General features: G+C 44.9%; 3 protein-coding genes across 3 annotated transcripts; 2 read left to right on the plus strand and 1 right to left on the minus strand.

Annotated features, from left to right (window-relative positions):
* Positions 1–128: 128 nt before the first annotated feature.
* ube2kb (ubiquitin-conjugating enzyme E2Kb (UBC1 homolog, yeast)) lies at positions 129–9,129 on the minus strand. Its single transcript, XM_023829640.2, has 8 exons — positions 8,450–9,129; positions 4,534–4,627; positions 3,250–3,308; positions 3,016–3,098; positions 2,670–2,769; positions 2,461–2,589; positions 2,285–2,377; positions 129–1,044 (listed from the first exon to the last, which is right to left on the minus strand). The coding sequence occupies exons 1-7, from the start codon at positions 8,510–8,512 to the stop codon at positions 2,303–2,305; spliced, it is 603 nt and encodes a 200-aa protein (XP_023685408.1). The 5' UTR covers positions 8,513–9,129; the 3' UTR covers positions 129–1,044; positions 2,285–2,302.
* A 2,503-nt stretch (positions 9,130–11,632) lies between these two features.
* smim14 (small integral membrane protein 14) lies at positions 11,633–19,449 on the plus strand. Its single transcript, XM_023829774.2, has 5 exons — positions 11,633–11,866; positions 13,171–13,261; positions 15,098–15,146; positions 16,462–16,610; positions 17,411–19,449. Exons 2-5 carry the CDS (start codon positions 13,187–13,189, stop codon positions 17,447–17,449), a joined length of 312 nt encoding a protein of 103 aa, XP_023685542.1. The 5' UTR covers positions 11,633–11,866; positions 13,171–13,186; the 3' UTR covers positions 17,450–19,449.
* A 475-nt stretch (positions 19,450–19,924) lies between these two features.
* On the plus strand, positions 19,925–25,866 carry ugdh (UDP-glucose 6-dehydrogenase). The gene is made up of 12 exons (XM_023829610.2): positions 19,925–20,132; positions 20,523–20,684; positions 20,981–21,082; positions 21,184–21,384; positions 21,762–21,959; positions 22,058–22,205; positions 22,320–22,414; positions 23,264–23,394; positions 23,692–23,831; positions 23,938–24,029; positions 24,901–25,011; positions 25,202–25,866. The coding sequence occupies exons 2-12, from the start codon at positions 20,523–20,525 to the stop codon at positions 25,310–25,312; spliced, it is 1,491 nt and encodes a 496-aa protein (XP_023685378.2). The 5' UTR covers positions 19,925–20,132; the 3' UTR covers positions 25,313–25,866.
* Positions 25,867–26,139: the final 273 nt, after the last annotated feature.

Below are 26,139 nucleotides of genomic sequence, written 5' to 3' on the forward strand. Positions count from 1 at the left end.
TATGGGTTTCTGTTCATCTTTATCACACATTGCTGTCTGGGCCATGAGTCCATTCATCTGTGGTCACACATTGAAAGAGACACAGTTTTTTTTTTTTTTTTTTTTTAATCAAAGAAATGCCAGTTTTGACAATAAATAATCATGCTGTAGGGCTTTGTGTTTAATTTAAGAGAAAGGTGGAGTGGCAAAATCCAATGTGAAGAATTGGTGACGACCCCTTGTTTCACCGTGCAACGCACGACGTAGTAGAACAGCAGGAAGACACTGCCTTTTCTTGTACCGAAAGGAGTTAAGCCGTCACAGGTATATTCGAAGGACATGGCTGTAGGTACGAGTGGAGAGTCTGTGTGATCCTTCATCTGCGGCAATCACACGGGGGCGAGGAAGCCCAAGACCAGCCGTGACGGCAACGTGAGACACTAGGTCTCATTAACGATAACCCCAAACGGGAGAGTGCAGTGGCTTTTTGTCCATACATAAAACCTGGAGTAAGCTTACCCATAATTTAACAGCCAGACGTCCCCTTACATTTAGTAACGTTTGAACAAGAAAACCATGGCCGGTATCTTCAAGTCTATTTTGTTTGGGTCTGATGTCCAAACCCAAAGATAGTGTGAAAACTGATTGTGTAAAAACCAGATGGGTGAATGTCAAGTAACTGACTAATGGAACACTTGTAAAAATGAGAAAGTTCGGAAGGACTTCATATTGAAACATATGCAGGTGTTTTCTTAGTGATGCTAACATTTAATTTCGTACTCGGCATTTTTGGGGGAAAAAAAAGATGTCTAAGTTCAGCTCGTCACAAAGGTGGCACACCCTTCAGGTCACCAAAACTCCTACCCTATCGCTTTCACTATGCCTTGCGGTGATGCCAGGTTTCCACAAGCCTGACAGAAAAGTGTTCCTCTGCGATTTGGCAACAGACGACGCTTTAGAGAAGGTCATTGTCCCTGGTCCTGACCGAGCCGGAATGACGTGGCGTGTGAGGATGGCCGGTCCGGACGCGTGGATGCTAAGTGTGTGAGGTGAAGCGATGCGACACTGAGGGGGGAAAAAAACATAAGGTTAGCTCAGGATTAAGCATTAGGGTGAAGCAATGGCTGGGATACATAGGGAGGCTGAGAGATCTGGGGGGGCGATGCCTCTAGAGGCTGCCGTCACTTTTTATTTTGTTCTTTGTGAATTTAGAGAAGGGATTTGGCCGCCAAGTGACCGCATCCTGTCGGCGAGTGGAATCGCTGTGGGGCATGGCGGCATACGGGGGCAACTGACAGCACATTTTATTAGGTCACCGCGATCCTGACGACCAGCAGCTCGCGAAACAGAGAGACTTTGTATCCTTCTCAGAGGGGACAGAGTCCCAAAAAAAAAAACTGCTCTTTTTTTTTTTTTTAATCCTCCCGACCCAAATGTGGAAGGTCAAAATGAGGGCATGTGGTGTTTCTGTCTTAATTATGGATTAAAAAGTGCAAACTGCCAACAAAGGGGAGGGGTATCAATTCCATCCATCCTCAAGCTGTTTTGTGCACAAAAGCGAGCAAACGCGACAGGCTTTTTGGGTGGGGAGAGTGCAGGGGCGACAGCTGGAGATACAGGGGGGGGGCAAGAAGGGTGAAACCAGAGGGGGGGAAAAAAAAAATTGTATAATTCCCCCGGTACGGCTGGATCTGTCACCTGCCACACAAGTCTGGCCTTGTGTTGAGGGAATGTGGGGACAGTCTCTCTGACTTCAGCTCTCAAATGACGACATGTTCTCCGGGCCGCTCACTATGGACGCCACGGCAAACAGAGGATGCTTCGCAAGTAACGGGGCTTGTATCGTCGTTAAAAATAAATGTATAGAGTGGGTCCTTTTCCATTTGCAAGGATGGCTCAAATTTCAAGCAATGTTTTTTTTTTATAATTTTAAGGACGAAAAAAAGAGGTTTCCCCATGTTTTTTTTTTTTTTTTTTAATTTATCCAGACCTTTAATAACGTTATTTACAGATGAATTTAGTTGTTGTCATTGTTGGCTTTTCATTTTATTTTTTTATTTTTTCCCCTCACCAGTCTTTCGGCTGAGTGTCCGTATCCTGCGAGCGCCGTGCCACTTGTTCGGTTTCCTTAAAAGAGGAATTCGAGAGGTATTCGGAAAATGTAAAATTATCCAAATAAGGAGTGACGGAGGACGGACACTTGGGGGTATGGAGCGAACAGAGACCCGAGGCGTGACGTATGAGTGAGAGCAAGAGCAAATGCGGGGGCGAGAGGGGGGTGCGGGGGGGGGGGCGTGTCTCGTACAGGCGCGTTGGGCTGGACTCAGTTGCTTAGTAGTAGCTCAGTCGCCGTCTCCACGTCCCAGGATTTGGAGGACAATGCCACTATTACTGCGTTCTGCCGGGAGAGAGAGAGAGAGGAGGGCGCTGTGAGCGTGCCCAGCGGCCGTGTGACCACCCAGCCAGCCTCCAGCTACCCACCTTATCGAAACCCATGGCGCACAGCTTGTCGATTTTGCGGGTGTACTCGGCGCTGGAGACGGCCGCCCCGGCATAGACGTGCGCCCACAGCCGTGCCGTCTGCTTGAACATCTCCGGGTTCTGCTTGTACTACGGCAAAAATAAAAAAAAAGCGTCAGGATGACGGCGGCGCTGATTGGACAGACGGCGCAGGTCCGCCCCCCACTTACCTGATTGGCCACCACCGCATCCTGAGGGTCGTCCGGCTCAGCGGCGGCCAGCAAGGCCTGCAGCGATAGCAGCACGGTGCGTAGCGTCATGGCGGCTGCCCTGAAAGGCAGGGGTGGCGCACGTGAATGCACACTGCTCACAAATTCTTGGGCCGGGCTTACGGTGCCCTGTCAATCACTGACCGCCCATATCCCATTGGCTATTTAGGGTTCCCAACAAGTTAAATACGTTTTTAATCGTCAGCTTTGGGGTGACCATGTTGGGGAAGGTGACACAGTGAAATGACATCGAATAGAAGTGAATACTGTCAAAATCAGCCTCTTTCCTGGGCCTGTAGTTACTCACCACTGGTCTTTAAGAATATCCAGGCATATCGCTCCAGTGACTGAGCTAATATTGGGGTGCCATATCTTCGTTATAAATCGTACCTGGAGGACAGGGGACAGCAGTGTCAGAGAGGACCCTGCCTGAGATGAGGCAGCTCGAGGGTTGTCTAGTGCTCTGGGGGTAGGACTGGTGTGGCCCCATTCCCCTGGCACGGGTACCAGGGTGCTGACACGTGTTGGCATGGATACCCACCTTTGGCGGGTTGAATGGGTACGTTTCTGGGATCTTGATTTCCAGCTGATACCTCCCACCTTCCAAGGCAAAAAAAAAGTCCCAGTTAAAAGATGAAAAATTCAATTTCTCTTACAAAAGCTTTGATGTTTAAAACCACAAGATGACAGCCCCAGCTGTACCGCGATAAAGGGCCCGTCAAAAGAATTGTGAGTTTAGGAAGGTGTTCCTATTAACCCCTTTCACACAATCTGTCATGTGACAGATCATGGTTCCCCTGATATCTAACAGCCATTATAAAGCCACTTTTAACCAATCTACAGTCATGCAATGCTTATCCGGCATATATACAAATGAAGTCAGGGGTGGGCAATCTTATCTGCAGAGGGCCGGTGTGTGTGCAAGTTTTCACTGCAACTCCATAATTAGATTACTAATTAGAGGACTGATTGGCTGAAGAGTCGTCACACCTGGGTTTGAACAGCTGACCTAAAGGTTATCCCAAAAGCCTGCATACACACCGGCCCTTTGCGGATAAGATTACCCACCCCTGCACTAAGTTATCCTCCTCGTGTCTGTGTAACCAGAGTTCCCGATTTTCACCTAAAGCGGTGTTTCCTAATCCGCTCCTCAAGGACTCCAGAGTCGGACCATGTTTTTACTCCCTCCGAGCTCCCTACCAGACAATCCACATATTTCCTCCTAACGGTAGCTGGGAGGGAGCGAAAATGTGGACTGTCTGTGGGTCCTCAAGGACTGGATTGGGAAACAGTGACCTAAATAATCACTGGAATTCTACCCACACAATTTTACCACACGTTTCACCTGTAGTTAAACACTTTTCATCTGTATACCCAGTGCAATTTGCACTCACCCACACAATCAATGCCTGAAAACCCATCTGCTCCAGGAATTCCACTGCTAGCCTGATGTCTCTCCATGTTCCCTGAACGTTCTTAATGTTGATTCTTGCTTTGTTTGGAAGATACTGTGTAACTCTTGCTCCGGTACTGCCTATACTGACAGCTGGTCACTCACTAGTCATCGCTTTGACAGCACGTACATTTGTAATGTGCTATTTGCCTCACTGATACGTCGCTTCAGACAACAGAGTCTGATAAATAAGAATAAATGTAAAAAGTAATAGTAGCAAAGTTCAAATTTCTCCTTTGGAGGGGAAGGCTTCACCTTCCCCCCAACACTTCCTAAAACTCACGTTGCTGTTCTTCCCGAGTACATTCTGGAACCCATGAACAAAATCCTACACAGACCTAAGCCACTGAGAGTGTGGGGGGGGGTACTCACCCTCATATGGCGTGTCAGGAGGCCCTGCAATTTCCCCCTTCAGCTCTGTAAAGTTTTCATCTACGAGGTCCACCTTAATTTGATTTTTGCTCGTCTGTCAAGGGGAAAAAAAACAAAAGCAGAGGACATTAATTCAGAGGGCTATTTTACAGGAATCCTGCAGGATAATCGCAATACAATACATTTCCTGCTTCTGTGTGGGGCCGCAGTGAATGTTACATAAGCAGATCAGTTATACAGCACTGGAACAATCCAGCTGTTTGCCAGTTTATGGCTGTTTATTCCCATCTGCCTGCTCCGAATTACTCAGTCATCGTCCACAGTCAGTTTTACACTTACAGCTGACTAAAGAAGTGGATCTAGGGCATCAGCAGACAGCCAGAACCAAAGAAAGAGGACAAACAAGCTGGAAACATGCTGGTAGGAAGGTAAAGAACAGAAGAACGTTGTGGGCTTGCGCCTCTGAAACCAGATGTGCCCGAGACTGGCACCTGACTGCAGCTGGGCATGCCACTGCAGCAAGGTCAGTGAAAAACGGGAATTAAACCCCTAGTTCTGATTAATCCTAAGAGATAAAGAATTGCCCCCACCAGGACCAGAAATGCAGCCGAAACGTCGCATGCAACGCTCTCTGCAATAGGTCACACGGCAAAGACCTGCACACAAACAGTATGTTTCCGGAATTCCGGGAACACCCAGCGCCCTAACTTGAACCGCACGAGTTAATTTGGGAGCTCTGGAGCCCCGGATCCATCAGCACTCGCAGGAAGCTTTCTCAGGCTACGTGACATTAACACTTTATGGACCCCTCCCCCAAGTACTTAACAAAAAAAACAACCTGAAATCTCACCACTCCCCAAAAGGGTTACATTTAATACCTCCATACCCTGGGAAATACAGACCCCTCACGCATGCAAGTGCTGCTGTCACCAGAGTAAAAGACTGAACCGCGACGAAGGCAGTGACAGGCAGAAAACTAGCATTTCATTCACAGTAATTAGCACTTTGGGCAAAATTCATGAATACCCAGTAAAATTGCCAAGCAACTAATTACTAACTTCCTTGAGACTGTAAAAAGTAGCATAAGTATCAAATTTTATTTTCACTTTAATTCATCTGAATTATCTGATATGATACAATTGATATAATAATCACATTTTATAACTCTCAGTTACTCATAAACCCATTTTAAGATGCCATATTTAAAAGGGAAGACTGTATAAGGATTGTGAAATGTTCTGGATCGAATTTCAGGAGGGCAGCTCTTGCTATCTTATTATATTAATATTAAATTGCTTGGTCGATTTCTACATTATTCAGTCACTCAGTTGACTATCTTTCCATTCTGTAAATGTTGTTCAAGCACCAGGATCAGTATGATAGGATGTGCCTGCATCAGAATTCAAAAGATTGCTTCCGTTCCCCAAGTCAGCAACATGATCATGTCTGTTTCAAGACATGAAAGTTTCTTGGCACAAAACTACCTGCAAGCAAAATAAGATCATTGTATTACATTGGTATGCAGTTCATGTTTAAATACGGCTCTGGAAAAAATCAAGAGACCAAAGCAAAATTTTCAGTTTCACTCATTCCTCATGCCTGCGTAAAATATACCTTTCTTTGCAAACTTCAGCTGGGCTCTTCCCTGTTTCTCACTGAGGAAGTGCTTCTTCCTCGCTTTATGGGACTCTAGTTCTGCTTCTTTGAGCCTGATACAAACTATCCTAGCAGTGCACTTCACACCTGCACTTCCCATTCCTTTTGAAGGTCACTTGAGGTCATCCTCTTATTCATGAGGAACTGCTGGATAAGCTGTCGGTCATCTCTGGCATTAGAAAGTTGCTTCCGCCCTCTACGTGGCTGGTTTTTGGTTATTGCCAGTGTCTCCTGCTTCACCTTTTTCTTGCGTACTGCTGTCTTAGAAACTTTTAGCCTGGAAGCAGCCTGCCTCACAGTGCAGCCTTCTGCCAGCAGAACCGGGATTAAACCAAAACTTAAAAAATAGAGTGGTCTCATTTTTTCCAGAGCTGTACCTTGCTACAGATTCATTATTGTTATAGTTTAAAAGGTCCTATTTGACAGAATATGCCCTCTGTGGCATTTTACAAGCTTGCTTTGGAGCATATTGACACAGATGGACTCAGGACTGCGCTCCTTCCATGACGTCACTCCTCACAATCGCAGTGCAATTTATGCTAATTTAATCATCACCCAACAGATTCCATCAACTGGTGCTTTCAGACCAGACGTTGTGCCTCATTGATCACAGCACAAATTGTACAAGGTCCATAAGGTCTGGGAGTGTATTTTTTAAATGATTTTGGTAACCTTTAGTTTAGGGGGGAAAAGAGCTGTTACAGCATACTGTTTAACACAGCTGACTGATGTCAAAATCTCGCCCTAAGTCCTTCATCTAAATACAATGACTTTTGACACGCCTTACTAAAACTTATTTTAAAAACAATTCAATAAGGATTAATACATGACAACTCAACTTAAAATGAATATATACAAGTGTGGCTAGATTTTTAATAGACTATATAAATTAAGATAATCGTTAATGATTACATAAATGTGTTTTCTTCCTGAGAATAGGACAAATCTATTTTCGGAGGACTTTATTCTTGCAATTGTATTCTCAGGAAAACATTAAGCAAATGCAAATGATATTAAGGGTCCACAGCTAATGACTGGACACAAAATCAGCAAACTGCAATGAATAGCCTGCTTCATCCTTTGTTTGGACAACTTTACAAAAAAAAAGCAAGTGCAATTTTTTTTTATACAACATTATCAATTAATATTGGTACTAACTGCATACGAATAACGCTGGCCTGCTGTTCCCAGCTTCAACCACGAGATCCACATTAAGCCCCAGTCATATGTAGATTTCAAGACGTCTCAATACGTTTCAAAACCGCGTTGTTCCGTAAATAATTAAAATTTCGCTGCAGACAAACCCCGTAAAACTGGGACAGCTTTATCAATTCTGGATAAAATATGCTGAGAATCTGGGTAGACAGCAAGGTTTTCATCACCTGGATTACCACGCGTGCATCCGCGGCCTCTCCAATACTGTTCAACAAAATGGATATAATTTATAATAAATAGTTACAAGGGATGCACGAGTTTTACAGTTATCCTCCTTAAATTACAAGGAGCGACGCGCTTTTGACAGCTGAGTCTCCGAAGGCAGCTGGGTAATGATGTCGGTTAGCCGCGTAGCTAACAAGCTAAAGGAGCAGCTTTACGTGGAAAGTTAACCTCGTCTAAAGATATCCAGGTGTTCTTTTCTTAAGTTTGCCTATGCGCCTCATTCCTGCGTGCTAATAAAATTAGCTTAGTGACTAGCCACTTGTAGCTAGCTCGTAAAACTCACTGTATATCAATGACAGTAGTTTGATTATAACGTAACGGAGCTGACAGTTCTAACCGCTAACACTGAGCTAAATGACAGGGGAAATGACCCAGACGCTGCCGGCAAACACCCCCGGGGGCTCGGCCGGCTCGCCCGTTTAGCTCCCGGGCTGCAATAAAAGCCCTACCGCTCCTCTACGTTATGGTACGGGGGGCGGCCGTTAGCACCATCCCTCGGCCCATTAGCCGGTTAGCACCGTCACCCTAACCCGGCCCCAGCACCCACTTCTCTCCGGGAGGCGCTTCCCACCAGCGACAGGGGCCCCCTCCCCCCCCCAGGTGGCCGCATCGCAGCCCCCGTCGCCTCGCCCGCACGTTCCGGGGGGCCTCTCCGGCGGCTGTGTCGGGACTAGACCGGCCACACGTTAACTCCGACTGGGGGTGGCTCTAACTTCCACGGCCCTCCGTGGCCTTTAGCCCGTCAGCTTCACAACATGGCTGTTCCCTTTCCCTTAGATACACGGAGAGCTAGATGACAAAGCAGGTTGAAATGGCAGACCTCTTCGCTCTTCAGGACCTCCTTAAACTCCCGTTTGATCCTCTGCACTGCGATGTTAGCCATAGTTATGGCTTCTCCCCGGATCAGGCCTTGCTTCGCTCGGATCCCCCGCTCTCCTCCTCTCCTTTCCTTTCCTCTCCTCTCCACTCCTCGTCCTCTCCTTCTTTCACCTTTTTTCCAACAAAAACAGAGCCCCCCCTCCACCTCCTAAACACAAATGGCGGCCCGTAAAACGCGCATTATGCTACATGCAGAATACTACACGGGAAGTGCGAGGTCCGCTAGGCAGCGCTGGATGAGTATTTGACGGTGCAGAAGGTGTCTGGTCTGCGGGCTCCAGGAGCCGGTCTGCCGGATAGCTGTAGATAAGGCAGGCTGAGCCGGTTAAAATAGCCACATGATTCATATGATACTACATATATACTCCTATGTTCCTCTGTGCATGCATTTTTATTTGTCAAAATTTTAAATAAATGTATTTAAAATCTTGTTATATTTAATGACCCAGTTTTGATAGATCATACAACTGACACGTTCTAAGAAACTTTGGTTAAACAGCGCGCGCGCCTGTCGCCTTTAGGGAATATAGTTTTGTACCCGGTGGACAGAAATCATAACAATTGTTATTGCTGTTATATGGAAGCTAACTTGGATCTCGATATAGCCCGCGTATGAGCCCATGAATAATCCTCGGGAAAAGCCAAGTACTAAATGCTGCTCTGAATGTTTGGCATGTGGTTTTTATCGCTTACTTTCTTTACTCGCAAAGCCGTGATAGTACGTGCCTGTATTACTCTAACTAATTAATTGACATTGTCCTAACACTTTGCTTACTTTTAGAATTTAAAAAAACTAACCAGCTATTTTGAAACATTGCATCTATATTCTACTGATAATATAAGCTTAACAAATTGTTTTGAGTGTTAAATATATAGCTTAAACATAATATTAGTATAACATGATGAGTATTAAAATATGCACTACCGTTGTATTTAAAATTGCGTGATTTAATGACTTATGTCAAAGTTTATTTTTAATATTTATGAAGGAGTTTATATATAGGCCTAGTAAATATAAAAACAAAAGTAAGGCCACGTCACTTAGGAACCAGTAAAGCCTTGAATCACGTTGTACTTCATTATTATACAGCATTAAACAGCACATTTTCTCTAATGCTACTTCTGTTTAGAGCTGATTTGTCAATGAGAATGATGGCATCAGGGGTGTCAAACTGCAGTCCTGGAGGGCCAGAACCCTGTGTAGCTTAAGTCTTTCCCTGTTCCGCCACAAATGATTCAAGAGCTGTGTGGTAATTAGCACAAGGAGTTGAATCAGATGTGTTAAATGACGGGAAACCCAAAAATGTGCAGGGGCTCCAACCCACCACGACTAGAGTTTGACACCCCTGGCTTAGAGTGACACCAGCTTTTGCCTTTTATTAGCATTCCCTGGAGAACAGAGCAGGATTTCTTGGTTAACTGGGTAACTTCTTGGATTGAAAGTAGTCTGGGCTAAATGATCTTTATCTTCGTTCACTTACATTTAGCTCAGACCACCTTAAGTCCAACAAGTTATCTGGCTAAGTAAGAAATCCGGCTTTGTGAATCAGGCCCCTGGAGTGCTGCTGTAATATGTTGCTGTTTGGGGAATATACATTGACAATGTTGGGGAAGTTACCCACAAAAGTAATCCATTACAGACAGAGATTGAAAGTTCAGGTCCAGAAAGTACGAAATCCAGACCAAGGTTTTCTTTCAACCAACCAGTTTAGCCTAAAGAGTCGCTCAGCAGGTTGGTTGAAACAAAACCTTGGCCTGGATTTGTACTTTCTGGACCTGAGCTTTCCACCAATGTCTTTAATAGATTAGTTTTGTGAGTAACTTCCCTAACATTGTGTATAGGAAACTTTGAAGCTGATGAGAAGTGAAGGTGTTTTGCTTTACTCAGTAGTATCACAAGGGATGTCACAACCCCATATACCAAATAGGCTTTTTATAGTACATTTTCCTAGAATGTGTCACTCAGCAGGCTAGGACTCTGTATCCATGACCGGAAGGTTGCCAGTTCAAATCCTGGGACTGGAAGACTGATACCACCATTAGGTTCTAGAGCAAGGCCCCTAAATCCCCAATTGTGCCAGGCACCAGAAAAGTGCCAGACCCTACTCTCGGACCCCAAACTTCATTCTCACTTGAATGTGTATGTCTGAAAAAGAAGTGCAAGATGTGATATGTGAAAAGAGCATTCCAGTGTTTCCATAGTCATATTTGCACAAATGGCTAATAACGAAAATACACTTTTGACACGTGTGCATGTGCCTCTAGCATTCATCAGGCTCAGTTGAGGTTCGCATAAGAACAAATGTAAACATGCTCAAACATTTTATCTTCCTTTCTGCTAATGGTAACAATGAAAGCAGTCACATCCTGCATTTGCCTATTGGTCAAAACTAGAAATGATCGCAGAGCACATGTAACCATCAGCTCGACAACACTCATCGGTCCTCTATCAAATTCACTACTTTCTATGACTGCTGTTCCTTAAGTTAGTGTGCTACCAAAGCCATATCTATGCATGAGACCTCAGTTATGCAATATGTTTAACTCTTTATAGAACTACCCTGCAGGAGCCTTGTCATGTACACAAGCAGGGAGTCTACCTGATTTGCCACACAATTCTTACACTGTATAAAGTACAAAGTAAAGTCTAATGCAGTGCATGTGAACTGTGAATGACAGAATGTCTAACGAAGAATTCCTGCTTTTATGTCTCTTGAGAAATGGGCACGCCAAATCAAACTACCGAACTCTCCTGACGCAACCGCAGCCGCCCTTCCAACCCGAGTTTCTGTGAGCTAAACCTACATTAGAGTTAGTTAGGTTCAGAGCATTAGATTACATGATAACTGAGCGATGCTCACTCTAACGTGGAAAATCAGGTTTTAGCTACAAATTCCGTATTATTTGCAAAACTACATTCTGCAATATACCCCCGATCCTTATTTCATTCTGCTGCGTTGGGGTCTGTAAACAAAGGCGTTGCTTTTCTCTTCGCACGCAGCGGCGAACGCGACTACGTTGACTCGGTCAACACGTTGATGAGTCACACGATTATTGTAGCCAATCAGCGGTCACTGCGCGTTGTTCTCCTGATGACAAAAGCAACTGGGCCGCCGACACTCTCACTAATCCGGGTTGTTTCTCGCGTGAGAAGTGACGTGGCTCTCGCGCATGTAAACACTGAGGGCTCTCGGCTGTAGCCCCACCGCCGTTTACCTACGGAGTCCGTGTGTTTGGCGTCCGTGCTTGTCCGCCTATATACTCGAAACTGCAGTTTTAGAGGGGACAGAAGCCTCCGAGATAAACTCTCATTTTTAATTAATGCGCGGTTAATTCTCTAGTTCATCAGCAGCACCAGGTGAGCCTTTTATTTCCCTAATGGGAGCTTCTCTCTTTCGGTTATTTTAACATATTTTGGCCGTTAGCATCGCGTCCCACTACGGCCCAATTTACTGTTTGTGTTTGTGTTTGTTCTGCGTCTGCCCTGACTTTCTATGTCGCTTGTCGCGTTCATTTCCTGCTCTTCGGTCTCCAGCTATCCTCCCAAAAACAAACCTCCAGTGCTGGTGGCTGAAGGCCATGAAAAACCTCATATACTTCCGCTGGCGTCAGATTGGAAGCTATTACATTTTTTTTACATATTATATGTAAAGGCAAACATCTTTTTTATTGCCATTTTCATGCAGAAGTGCCAGAAATAGCATCAACTGAATAACCGCGTCTGAATTTAAGAGGCTTAAGCTGGTAAACACCAAACGTATGTTTAACCGATCAAAGTACATAAAATATTTGCGCCCGGCGGATCTTAAGCAAATAATGTAATAAGTAATTTTACTTTTTGGATCCTCTGCTTTCGAGTGGGATTTTATTAAAAAAAACCTTCAGGCCAGGTCGTGGATTTTAAGTATGCGATGGTCTAAACCGTTATTGAACTTGCAGCAAATCCTGACTGAGGGACTGTAATTCTTAAAAATGCAGTCCCACTGTTCCAGTCAGTATTTAACACTGCCTTTAAAAAGTGCCATATAGGGTTACTTTTTTCATTAGGCTTTGTCCCATGATGACCCGTTTGCTGCACTTCAACATGACATTTTCACATGGAGCGTTAAATGTCCAGCGTGGCTTGTAAATGATTACCTGGTCATTTCCACAGGAGCTCTGTTTGAATGCTGCTAAGACGAACAGATTTTTGTTCGTACCGGTTTGAATCCGTATTCCCACACCTGGCTCCAGGTAGCCATGTATGTCAAGTGTATAGGGGACATAAACGCACATCTGTGTGCACTTGGAGTTGTTCTGTCAAATAAGTGTCGCTCAGAACCTGCATCATATTTGCACCAGGTAGTCCCAAGGTTCCCTTATCAGAGTCGGACTCAACGATTCATTTCAGATTGTTTCGAGTTCTCTTCCCAACACACCTACCGGGAAACAAAGCAGTAGAATTATATTTTTAAAGCAAAGGAACAGCACTGCTATGTGACAGACACCACAATATTTCCGTGTGCATACAGAGAAATACACGCACACTTCATTTCACCATATGGTGGCGTGGGACATGTAGTAAATATTTAAGACCTGCTGAAACGGCATTGGAGTAAACGGCTGTATTTTGCTCTAATGTATTTTAAGGTGACTTTCTGGTTTTCACACCTCCGGCTGCAGGTGCGATCGGGGAGCCATGGCGGAGGGTGGATTTGATCCGTGCGAGTGCATCTGTTCCCACGAACATGCCATGAGGAGACTGATAAACCTGGTGAGGATCCTCGTCCGCGGGGTGCTTCGGGAGCCAGCGCCGCGGTCAAGGTGCCGAAAGCTTCTGAGAAAAATCAAGGACGGCTATGAGCCTTCCAGAGGCTGACTGCCAGTTTTGTTCCTCGTTACTTTGTTCCGATGTGTGTCTTGTCAATTTTTATGGTATTGTGAATTTTTAAAGTAATTTTGGCCGCGTAGCAGCTTTTCTGATGTATGTGACTAAAGGCATCCGCAACACATGGCCCTGAACTGCAGTGACTTGACACCCGGAAGAGGATGTGCTTGGTCTGAGCAAATGTTTTCGCAGTAATGCTCTTTGCCTTTGTTTGTTTTGTGGGCAGTCTGTATGGTTACAGCCCCTGGCAGATAACCAGGGAGACCAAGACTTGGGCAGAGGTGCCTGTTCTCATACCAGTGGTCATGCGTCACATGGCTTTACTGGTACGCCTTCCAGGGCTGTAGGGAGACAGATTGGTTACCTGCCTGCGCTTGTGCTATAAGGCTGGGAGGGTCTTTTTGCTAGGCCTCTAAAGTGCCTTATGTCTGCCTGCATGTTTGTGGGGACAGTATACTGTATACTAGGCTATGAGAAAGATCAGTGTGTGTGAGGGTTTTTTTTTATGGTCTAAGGTACTTGTAGTTGTCTTGGCTGACATTCCAAAACAGCTTCAGTTCTGTAATATGTGGGTTCAATCTAACCCTAAACCTAATTTTTACTTTATAATATATGATGGCAACAGTGCTGATACTTCCTCATTGCCCATTCTTTGTTCCTGTGATGCTCTTGATAACAAGACCCCTTCGGCTGTTACACCACAGGGTGTGTTATCGCACTTGTAGATACCTTGCCAAGTTCGTAGAATGTTCATCTGAAATTTACAAAAGGTGCACAGATCCTGGAAACAAATTCTGAGACTAATCGTAAGCCGCTAAATTCTCCGGTGTTGATTCTGAGATCAGAGCTGGGTGTTAGAATGGGGAAAAGGCAGGCAGAAGAGACTCTGCTTCCGTGCCATTCTTTCTGAATGACTTCCCCTTAACGTGAAGCATATTTTCCATCTTGCCGGCTTCGAGTCACACGAAGAACGAAGGACATGCTGCAGAATAAGGGGCTTTTTCAGGACTGCTGTCACGGTTTGTCCGCTAGGCTAGCACAGCCCCAGGAAACTAGTTTATCTGGTTGGCAGAGAATGTAAACATTAATTGCCTAGATATGGGCATAAATTGGTAATTGTGCTTCTGGTTTTGAGTTGGATGTTTTGGCTGTGTTGGGCTTTCCTTGCATTGGGCCAGGAGAAGGTCCTCTGGGGACTGGTTCCTGTTATCTGTGCCCTGGGACTGTGTGCTGTCACAGCGGTCAAGCTGCTGGTGTCCCCTCTCTTACCAGGCCACACCAGTAACCGCTGCTTCAGTGTCCAACCTCGGGTGGAATGGCCAAGCAGAAGCTCTTCTCCAGCAATCCCATGATTGGGTGAAAGACGCAGTCATGCAGAGCAGACGTGGAGAAGGAGAGCTGGCCCCCATTAATGGGGGGGGGGGGGTTATGGCAGGTTGATGGGTCGTTCCATAAAAAATACCGTATGAATGTGCAAATCATGGGGGAAACGTAGCTGTGTTATGATTACCTCTGTCCCTGGGGCATTCGGTCACTTGGTTTAGACTAGGCTGTGAGTTTTAGCACATGGTAAATCCCACTTTGAAAGCGTGTTTTCCTCGCTTTACCTGTTGCGTATGCAGACCGTATCCTAACTGAAGTATGTAACAGGGCTGAACAGCACGACGTAAATGTCAGTTTGTGTGCCTGATTGCATTGTCTCTCCTTTCTTTTCTCTTGTAGCTGCGACAGTCCCAGTCCTACTGCACAGACACAGAATGTCTCCAAGAATGTACGTATTTTCTCGTGTGTTCGTGCGAGATGCAGTTTACTTGGCAGATCCGTCTTTCTGTTGAGAGACCGCGGTCATCTAGTCGCTGGAGCAGTTAGGGAGCTTAGAGGCCCAATGGTGATGTTAGTATGCCAACACTGGGACTCGAACTAGCATCCTTCCAGTCACGAGCAGTGTGTTTTAATCCACTTCATTTCATGTCATCTAGTGTGTAGATTTGCTAGCCTATTCCCAGTTTTACTTTTGCTTTGACACTTTCTTGGGTAATGTGGTGCCCCTCGACATTCTGTCCTGACAGAGGAGGCCTGTTTGCTGAGGCAGGAAGCACAGAATCTCGGCACATTCTGGCCCTCTGGTGTTTCGTGCACCAATAAATGAATGGATCTCACCCCTTATAACAGCACTTATTTCAGTTAAATACTCCATGGTGAATCTTTCCTCACTTGCGGTGAAGGGCTATTTGGTCTAACATCCATGGCCTTGCAGTTAAATCAGTATGTACAACATAACTTTAGATTTGGTTTGGCTTTGTCATTGCACAAAGTATTCGGACAACAAAATGCAGTTTGGTATGTAATCCAAAAGTTCGAAGGGTGCAGGGACATCTGTTTTCAAATAAAGTGCATCACACGAACATGGCATTGATAGTAAGTAAACATTCTTTTTCACAAATATTTCTTCTTGGGTAATTTTCCCAGCTTTATGCTGTCCAGTTTGCTGAACATGGGTCTTTGACACGGAAACAAATTAATGAGTTATGTTTGCTGTGCTGCGTCGACTACTGTGTAGGATTATGATTGGTGAATATCAAGTTAAGGGGGGTTTATTGTCATCCTATTTGAATACAATGACACGGACTGGCGTTTACCCAGGAACGACGTGGAACAACATTGACCAGGAGGATTTTCACAGTACTTAAAGTGTAAAAACAGGGGATGGACAACAGTGTTTGTATACCCAGTGCAATATGTATGCTTGTAAGCAGCAGAAGTGGAAATTTCAGGTCCAGAAAGTACAAATCCAGACCAGGATTTTGTTTCAACCAACCAGTGAAGTACTCTGTAACTGTGACTCTTTATGCTCAACTGGTTGGTTGAAACTAAATCACGGTCTGGATTTGTACTTTCTGGACCTGAAATTTCCACCTCTGGTAAGCAGCCAGATTCATATTGGTACAAGACCCGAGGTCAGTAATTCTGATGTCAAAGTAGAAGTCATCAGTCTACATTTTTATTCAGTCATCAGTGTATCGTTTTAGTTTTTAGTTCTGGACTGTTACTGTCAGCGTGTTTTAACGAGGAACGTCTTCCCGCAGTGCCCAGCCCCGGCATTCCAGAGGGTGGCGATCTGACGTTGCCAATGATCTTGATGGGCTGGGTGCTTATCGCCCTGGTCCTCTTCCTCCTAAGACCTGCCAGCCTGAGGGGCCCCGGTGCTGCTGGGAAGCCATCTAGCCCGCATAATGTAACTATCATGGGATCTGCTCTGTGGAATGTTCATGCAGTGTGTGGAGTGGGACACGCTCATGGGAGTTTTACTTAAACAAAAATGTTATGAGGGCAGAATGAAAAATGATTGGTTCTGCGATAACCAATCAGATTGTAGAGGAGGTGGGCCCAAGTAACTAGAGGAGGCAGGACCAACCAATCAGATGTCTGACTCCCACCTCCTCTAGTTGCGTGGACCGACTTGTTTTTGCCGTCTGTTTTTAATTGTGCCGAACCTGTCATTAAGAAATTTCATGGTACATACGCTCCTCTACTTACAAATGAGATGCGTTCATATGCTGTTCATAACTTCAAATGTTCGTAGGTCGTTATTCGACAATTTTTAAGAGTATATACAAGTACTAAGTACTAGGATGCTGGGAGTATGCACGCTACGCTGCTGTGCGACGGGAGTAGCGGCCAGAAGTCCTACTAGGCGGAATTAGCGTGCAGAAAAAAAAAATTGATGAAACTGGACCCCAAGGAACACATTTTGGACTTGCAGTCCTCTTCATTCGTATGTCTGAAAGTTCGTAAGTAGAGGAGTGTGTGTACCTCTAATTTTGATGTTCAGTGTGAAATGGTTAAATTGTCCACGTCACCCTGTATCACTATTTATAATTCCATATTAGCTGTAATCCCATACTCGCTCTGCTTTGTGGGAGGGGGGGGGGGTTCTCATCCCACAGGACAGGCTTTTGTCCTCCACCGCTGTTGTTCTCGCCATCTGCAGTGATCTGTAAGATGAGCTTTTTCTCTCATTTGGGGCTTCCATAGAATCAAGGAGGAGAGCCGCCGAGCCCACCTGTGGACTAGCGCCGGACCCGGATAGCGGCGGACACAAAAAGCAGCCAAGGATTGAACGTGACTCCATCAGCTACTGTGACCCCCGATTTAAACCTGCAGAATGTTTACTTTTTTTGTTCGCATTTCTTCCCTTATTACCCCCGCCCACCCTGTTTATGGTCTTGGTGATTAGTGCGGTTCTTACCGTAGTAGTATGTGCTTTAGGATGGCAGAGGAAGAGTTTGGTGATGCAAATAATGGCCACACATGTTTTTTTTTGCATTTGCACATGCACTTGGGAAATGTCCATGTTATAGCAAGGAGGCAGATCGGCAACAGTCAGGGAATCGGACGACTCTACATTCCATTAAATTGTTGGGTGAAATTACTCTGTAACTGGGTGGTGCTTTATGGACAAGAAAACTAGCCAATGAATGAAAGGGTCATGAGACATGACCTGCAATGCATGCAGAAGGAATGCTGTCAGCTCCAGTCACCCAAACTCATCAGCAAGACCCTCAATTCCTTGCGCCGACTCTTTACCTCTTGCTTTACTCCGAGACATTTGTGATTTTTCTTTTTTTTTTGTAGATCAGGAAAACGTTCCGGCTGTGAATGATTGGTCAGATGCACATAAAAGCTGATTCACAGCGGGTCTTAAACTATCTTGTTGAATAGCAGAGGCACAGTTGTGCGATGGTTTCTATAGGTGCATTAATTTTGCCTTGCCTGTCGAAAAGAAATCCACAGATTTGTGGGTTTGCCGAACAGGTACTCGGCTTCCAAAGCAACAGCGATAAGTATCTTGCCGAGTGAAAGATCTGTAGGTGTAGTCTTTCAAGGTTTAGGTTGAAAGGTTTTGACTGAGTGCAATAATTTCAACAAATGGCATTTAATTGTATCAAGTAATTCATAGGACACCTGTTACTAATATGTTGCATATACTCAAAAAGGGTTGTTATTATATGTTTGTCAAAGCTATTGCTTAAATGTATTTACACTCAAAAGCAGTGATGTATGGGAAATGGTTAATCTTATAGGTGATAAACCTATATAATCACTTGACTTTGGACAACTACGGAGGTTACAACAGCCCCACAAGTGATGTGGGCATTTGAGGCGTTCTAGTGTCAGGACATCGCTGATCGATCGGCCGTGCCTTCGCTCACAGGCTGTCTGTTCTGTGGTTCACGTTTGTTAACGCAGGATGACTTGCCCGAGAAGTTCGAGATGATAATACACGCCTTATTCACCCGTCTGTCATCATGAAAGCATTACGCCTCCTGCAGTGAGCCTCATTTTGAAATGCGTCATTTTCCCCACAACTTCCCAAACCTGTTTTAAACCAGGGGCCTGAGGTGTCAGACTTTGTGTGGTGAAGTTCTATGTCTCATGCAGTGTTTCTGTTTGTCTCATTGGAATGTGACCTTCAGACTCTGATACCTGTATATATGTAGATACTTGCTGACCCCTTGTGCTGGGAGGGAGTAAAAATGTGGACTGTCTGGGGCTCCCCGAGGGCTGGGTTGGGGAAACACTGGTCTGAAGAAGGAAAAAAATTGTAAAATCTGCTACATGGATTTAGCTTTAAGCCATTTTCCATGTTTTATTTTTTCCGGAAATGATTGTACCGGAGTATGTTAATCAATTAATTGTACCGGAGTATGTTAAAGAATTAATACTCGATTCTGCGCCAAACCCATATAAATTTTGATTATTTCCTTAAAAGAATAGCCACACTTTTACCTTCTATAATGGCATCTTATACTTAACAATGGCTTACATTATAGTGACACAGTTCATGTACTTTATGGTATGGCTGTTTGTTTAAGATCAGCTGTCTTTACAGAGACGTAATGTGTACTGCAAGGAAGGTTGTGGTGTGGACTTGCCAAATTTATTGATTTTTTTTACTGTAGAAATCATATTTGGTGCCATTTCAACTGTTTTTGAACACTGTACTGGGACATTATAAAGGGCTTTAACTATGCACTTTTCTGAACTTCAAATAAATTAATACATTATCTGGGTGTTGTGTGTCTGTCACTCTTGTGCTGTGATATAACTGGGTAACTAAATGCCAGACATGGAAATTAATGTTCATATTCTTCATATTGCAGAGAAAGACCTAAACACATAAACTTGACCAGCTGATCAGTGGTTGGTCTATCAAGCATGCAAATATTAGTAATTTACAATTACCGTGATCGTTAATTACTTGCGTTACTGATATTTAGTACTACGTTTTATTCTTCATTGTTTCTTTTCATCGTAATTATTTCGTTCCCTTTGTTTAACAACTCAGACAAACATCAATTACAATACAAAACAATCCAAGCACCATGCACAGCCTTACAAAAGTTGCCAACCTCGATCAAAGACGAACGTTTCATTTCGAAATATGTTTAGAACATGAATGATAAATCACGTCATGCTAAGCCTCGACATTCATAGATCTACGTCATTGGCGTCCCAGTCATCGATTGGCTGTCGCAGATGGACGCTTACGTACCCCGGAAGAATATCGAGCTCCCAAGTCTCCACGTTCTCCGATAAACACTTACAGCTGTTTATTACTGTAACACGTCGGCGGCCGGCGGTAGCTTTTCTACAGCCCTGTGGACTGACAGTCGGCGTTAGGGCACGACGGCGTACTTACCATTAATTATACTGTGAGGAACGGGCGACTTTTGATACAGTGTATTACCTTAAGGTAGGTTGTGATTTGGTTTATTTGTGCGATTTGGTCGAGCACGTTATTCCACTGAACTTTGTACCTTTTTAAAATAGCATGCCACTGATTTTTTTTTATAATCTTATATCCTACTGCCTATCTTTTAATAAAACTATTTTGATGTTATAGTATTTATCACATAGTAGTATGGTTCGCTTTTAACAAAGCTAAATAAGTGTAACTTTACAGCCTGTTTCTGACACTGATAAGATGGTCTTTAGACGTCACATAGCCTTTGCTGTTGCCTCCAATACATGAATAACTAATCATTTTAAGGTAACTACAGCTAGGTCCGACCGATCGAGGCAATACGTTTGCTGTAGGGACCTCTGAGCAACATTTAATTTGGTGGACCTTGTTCTTGTTCAGATGTTTGAGATAAAGAGGATCTGCTGCATAGGCGCTGGATATGTTGGTGGGCCAACGTGCAGCGTGATCGCTCATATGTGTCCGGAGATCAGAGTCACTGTGGTGGACGTGAATGAGTCCAGAATCAAGGCATGGAACTCGGACACGTTGCCCATATACGAGGTACATTAATCGGATGTCTCTCCTTTTGTTTTTGCCTTAGGTTTAGTGCACCAGAGTGAACTAAAGACTATTTGTGGATCAGAAAACAGAAAGTGATGACTAGGAAAGTGTGGAAAATATATAAATAAGTTAATGCACGTAGGGTTAGGGTTACAAAAATAATATACTTATCTTTGCATACTGTCATATGCTTAATGTGTTGTGTGTCTCTTCCAGTTCCATGTACCCTCTTTCTGTCTGTCATCTAACCTGATTTCGCATCATATGGTCTGTCCTGTGTGTCATTTGACTGCCAGCCTGGTCTGAAGGAGGTTGTCGAGTCGTGCCGAGAGAGAAATCTCTTCTTCTCTACGGATATCGACTCTGCAATCAAAGATGCAGACCTCGTCTTCATTTCTGTAAGTGAACGTTTCACAAATGGACGTCTAGTTTATCCTGTCGAAAGTATTAGTTCCAGGACATTGGCAGGACTATGACTCATCCTGAGCCTCTCATCTAGGTGAACACCCCTACGAAGACGTATGGCATGGGGAAAGGGCGAGCGGCCGACCTGAAGTTCATCGAGGCTTGCGCACGCCGGATCGTGGAGGTGTCAGACGGCTATAAGATCGTGACCGAGAAGAGCACGGTTCCGGTCAGAGCCGCTGAGAGCATCCGGAGGATTTTTGATGCCAACACCAAGCCGAGCCTTAACCTGCAGGTAGGGCGTGTGGATGCCTGCAGGCTCATCCCCTGAGCCGTAGCAGGACGTGGTTCCTTTTTACCCAAGTCCCAACTCGCTGATAAAAGCGGAAAATGTGACAGTGAGCAAACACAGTCACTGCGACTTCGTAAGCCGGATCAGGCGGGCAGGTGTGTAGGGAAGCAGTTTCGTGTGTCTGGACATTTTGCGGAATGCGTGACCTTTACCTATTTCTTGTTTGTGTGTGTTGATGAGCCTCGTCTTGCCTACACTGTCAAAGAAACAGGCTAATCAGCTTTTAGTCTGCTGGTATGAAGTACCAAATGGAGAAAACAGTCATCAATGGATTCTTTGAGGAGAATGGCGTCACGATTCCATATCCTGGTCTTTCATAGGTCCTATCTAACCCAGAGTTCCTGGCCGAGGGTACGGCGGTGCGGGACCTGAAGGAACCGGACCGGGTTCTGATTGGCGGGGACGAGACACCGGAGGGGCAGCGTGCCATTCGGGCCTTGAGTGCGGTGTACGAGCGTTGGGTCCCCAAATCTCGCATCATCACCACCAACACGTGGTCCTCGGAGCTGTCTAAACTGGTGAGTCCATCACTGGTGCCAGCTGGTCATGTCCCTCCGCTTTGACTGTGCATCTCGTTTGATGCCACTGTGTCTGACGTCACCCGGTCACCCATCAGGCTGCGAATGCCTTCCTGGCTCAGCGAATCAGCAGCATCAACTCCATCAGCGCCCTGTGCGAGGCCACGGGTGCCGACGTGGAGGAGGTGGCACGTGCCATCGGCATGGATCAGCGCATCGGGAACAAGTTCCTCAAGGCCAGCGTGGGTGAGGCTCAACCTTCAGACTCTACCCTTTAGGCTCCCGCGCCAGTGTCTCTGAAGCCTATCTGATGTTTGTCGGATCTGTTTGTCCATGACGCCTCCCCCCCCCCCGCCCCAGGTTTTGGTGGCAGCTGTTTCCAGAAGGACGTTCTCAACCTGGTGTATCTCTGTGAGGCGCTCAACCTTCCAGAGGTGGCTTCTTACTGGCAGCAGGTACTGGGACTGGCTCAGTAGACACTGGGGGCCTGTATCACAAAGCCAGATTCTTTGCTTAGCTGGATAACTTGGTGGATTTAAGGTATCCCAATTTAAATAGACTTTAATTTTGTTCGCTTACATTTAGCTCAGATTACCTTAAATCTGACAAATTTTCCAGCTCAGCAAGAAATCCTGCTTCAGGATATGGGCCCCAGCGCCGGCTGTCTTAATCGTACTGCACCGAGTCAGTGTTTTGTACTGTTTTGTATTGTTGTGTGTTGTTGTGTTATTAATATCCAGTATCTATTGTTTAGTGGTAATTGTGCAACTGTTCTTTGTTGCAGCTGTGTAATATTCTTTAGAAATGTAATTTTGTTTAATCTGTTTGAGGTGACAGCAAGGTGACCTGAGTTTACAGGCAGCAGTTTCCAGTATAACTGGATCTTATACCATTATATGGATTTTAAGTTTTGAATTAGTCAAAAGTTTTTGCACGTCACAGGTTTTTACTACTCTCCCATTTATTTTATAAACTGTAGATTTTTCTTTTTCTTGTTAACTATAAATTAAAATATAAATCAAAATAAGTTTCCTTTATAACATGGAATAGTATGTAACAGTGCATGCCTGACATCCTATTAACTGCTAGAGGATGTTACTTTGAATCAAAGGTATGACATTTTCTTGCTAATAAAGGTACTCAATTGGTGAACATACTGTAAATTTGTTAGCAAAGAATATTAAGTGCATTTTTAGTAAATGTTAAGTGAGTAACATGCAAGCGTAGAAAATCTCAGTGTGCAAAAACTTTTGACTGGTAGTGTAAATCCTACCCGGTCTCACGCCTTCCGGTGCCGGTCTCAGGTGATCGATATGAACGAGTATCAGAGACGCAGATTCGCCTGTCGGATCATCGACTGCTTGTTCAACACCGTTACCGGGAAGAAGATTGCCCTCCTAGGCTTCTCCTTCAAGAAGGACACAGGCGATACGCGGTACGCCCTCCTCTGTCACGCTCCATCTTCCTGTCTCATTCATGCTCTTCTTGATGGATTCTAGAACAGTCCAGTGTCCACACAGTGGCCTTTTCCCCCAGTTCAGCAAACAGAATGTGGTGTTTGATGTTAATTTAACTTTTCTGTTGCTGGTTTTACTGTCCTGCAAACTTTCTCTTTTGGGCTTTTCTCACAAACTGAGTTTGACTTTGACTCTGTAGAGCCTGCCTTCTTACAGTGGGATGCAGGTACAGATTATCTAAGGTTATAAGAGGGCTTTGCTGACCTCCTATCCAGGGAGTCGTCGAGTATCTACATCTCCAAGTACCTGATGGATGAGGGAGCCAAGCTACACATCTTTGACCCCAAGGTGCTTAAGGAGCAGATCATTCAGGACCTCTCCCACCCCAGCATTTCAGAGGATAACCCAGAACGAGGTGCGTGGTTAACAGGACGCCGGCACCCCTTGTCACCATATGGAGAGTGGCTGAAACGTTTTCGATTGGTTAAACCATCGTGCTAACAGTGCCTGGTTTTGTGCAGTGTCTGACCTGGTGACAGTAACCAGCGGCCCTTATGACGCATGCAAAGGAGCCCACGCCCTGGTCATCTGCACGGAATGGGATATGTTCAAGGTGCCGTCCTCTCCCCGTGCTGAAGTCAAGCTACCCTCAGCCAGCACCACTAAAATAATACCAGTATACTCTCAACAAAACAATTATTCACTGATGGCACTTTTCTACTGCTGGCAAGAACCGAGCCATAACCACAAACTGGCGCTTTTCCATTGTGAACTGTCTGAGCCGTACCCGAGCCGTACCCACACTGACATGGCCTTTCTTACTGGCAGGGATGAAAGTGTAACCAAACCAAGCTGGTTACCATGTGATTGGTTGAAATGCAGGGAGATATCAGTGATGTGTCAATATCCATGGATTATAAAAGGAATATTCCATATATTATTCATTATTAATATTATCGCACATCGCAATGTATTGATGCACCTGAACAGCTGAATGGAATGGATTCGTAATGCAAATTTATGCAAGAAAATGCTAATTCTTGCAAGAGAATGCTGACGCTTGCATAACAAGGAGATTCTCACAGATGTGCTAGAAAATTAGGAAATTAGCACACAGTAAATCAGGATGTACACAGTGTGAACAGCAAATAAGTGTTTCTTCGGTTTTACGTCACTGCCGCTCTCCAAACCCAGCGATGCCTTTACTTAGCCGAACCGTTTGTCGTGGAAAACCCGAACAAGCTGGAACTGCACTGGAACTGTTCTCTCTTCATGGTACGGCTTGGGTATGGGTCGGTTCCTGTGTGCCAGTGGAAAAGCGTCATAACCGCTATGATCAGTCATACATTAGTAACCTCATAAAAAATTAATTACTCGTTTTGAATACAACCACAATAATTTTTTAGAAATAACTGTTATTAGAATTTGAAATGTACATTAAATTCTTCATTTATGTAACAATTTTTTTTAAAAAATCCATTAAGGAACTGGACTATGAGAAGATCTATGCCCAAATGCTGAAGCCAGCCTTCATATTTGACGGTAGACGTGTTCTGGATCATCTCCACGCAAAACTGCAGAACATAGGGTTCCAGGTACGCTTCCATAATGAATCACACGCCTCTCCTGACTAAATAAATTCGCTTTATGGCACTGTGACTACAGCCCGACCGTGGACATGATCTGAACCAGGAATTACCTGGAGTTAGACGTGACCTGAGTTTCATTAATCTGCTGCTTGTCTCCCCCCCCCCCCCCCCCCCACCCCACCCCACCCCACCCCAGATCGAGACCATTGGCAAGAAAGTAACTACAGCCCGCATTCCTTTCACCCCCCCGGCTGGTATTCCCAGAATCCTCCTCAACAAGCCCCCAGCTAAGAAGGCCAAAATCTGATTGTCTTCCCCGTGGGCGGCTGCTGCCCTAAAGTGTCACGTCTCTCCCATCAGCATTAGCAAGAGCCTCGCCCTCCCTTACTCCTCCTCGGTCTCCCCGGCGCAGGATGGGCCGGTCAGGGCCTGTTCTGCGAGTCTCCGGGCCCCCCCTTGCACAGCCTACCTCTCCCTCTTCACCAGCTCGTTCAGTCTGCCAGCGGGCTAAGGCGTGGACACTCAGCACAGTATTCCTGTGGCTGTGCCGCAGCCGCGTCTGGGAAGCTCATTCCTGTCCTTCTCTCCCCCAAACACACTCTCTGTGCACCAAGGACCATGAACAAACAGTCACCCTGTGTGGTTTTGTTTATGAAGCCAAATGTTATTCAATTGTGAACAAACAGTCGCCCGGCTTGTTTTGTCCAAAACGATTTGTACGCTTTTAATTTTTTTTAAAAATGATTTTAGAGTAGTTTTTAAAATGATCCTACTCCTGTTGTGCAGGACATGTCGATTTTCATACGATGCCACTAATCCTGTTTCTTGTGGAGTAAATAAAAACAGGCCGAAGTACGAAGACATTGGTGTGGTGACATTTCAGTGCTCGGTAGTCGTGTCTAATTTAGAAGCTGTACAGTGAAAAGATGGTCACATCCAGACATGTTGTGCATATTAGCTTCAGAGGAGTAATAAGCCGGCTTGTCACTTGCTGTAAAGCATTTGCCGTACACAATTCACTGCACGTGTGCATTACTGAAATCACAAAAAATTCTTGCATTCTAGGACTTTCATTCACACCATTTATGCTAGCTGGTAGATTTCTCCATAGAAGAAAAGACCAAACACCTTGCT

Source organism: Paramormyrops kingsleyae, chromosome 25 (assembly GCF_048594095.1).
Source record: "Paramormyrops kingsleyae isolate MSU_618 chromosome 25, PKINGS_0.4, whole genome shotgun sequence".
NCBI lineage: Eukaryota > Metazoa > Chordata > Actinopteri > Osteoglossiformes > Mormyridae > Paramormyrops > Paramormyrops kingsleyae.

Bases quoted from the DNA above. Each gene is read 5' to 3' on its own strand.
- smim14 (XM_023829774.2), top strand. From the start codon at position 13,187: ATGGCGGAGGGTGGATTTGATCCGTGCGAGTGCATCTGTTCCCACGAA. The intron at 15,147-16,461 runs GTACGTATTTTC...GTCTTCCCGCAG, and splicing joins CACAGAATGTCTCCAAGAAT to TGCCCAGCCCCGGCATTCCA. The intron at 16,611-17,410 runs GTAACTATCATG...GGGCTTCCATAG, and splicing joins AGCCATCTAGCCCGCATAAT to AATCAAGGAGGAGAGCCGCC.
- ube2kb (XM_023829640.2), bottom strand. From the start codon at position 8,512: ATGGCTAACATCGCAGTGCAGAGGATCAAACGGGAGTTTAAGGAGGTC. The intron at 3,309-4,533 runs GTGAGTACCCCC...TTGCCTTGGAAG, and splicing joins TCCTGACACGCCATATGAGG to GTGGGAGGTATCAGCTGGAA. The intron at 2,378-2,460 runs GTGGGTAGCTGG...CTCTCCCGGCAG, and splicing joins GCGCCATGGGTTTCGATAAG to AACGCAGTAATAGTGGCATT.
- ugdh (XM_023829610.2), top strand. From the start codon at position 20,523: ATGTTTGAGATAAAGAGGATCTGCTGCATAGGCGCTGGATATGTTGGT. The intron at 21,385-21,761 runs GTAGGGCGTGTG...GGTCTTTCATAG, and splicing joins AGCCGAGCCTTAACCTGCAG to GTCCTATCTAACCCAGAGTT. The intron at 23,395-23,691 runs GTACGCCCTCCT...CCTCCTATCCAG, and splicing joins AAGGACACAGGCGATACGCG to GGAGTCGTCGAGTATCTACA.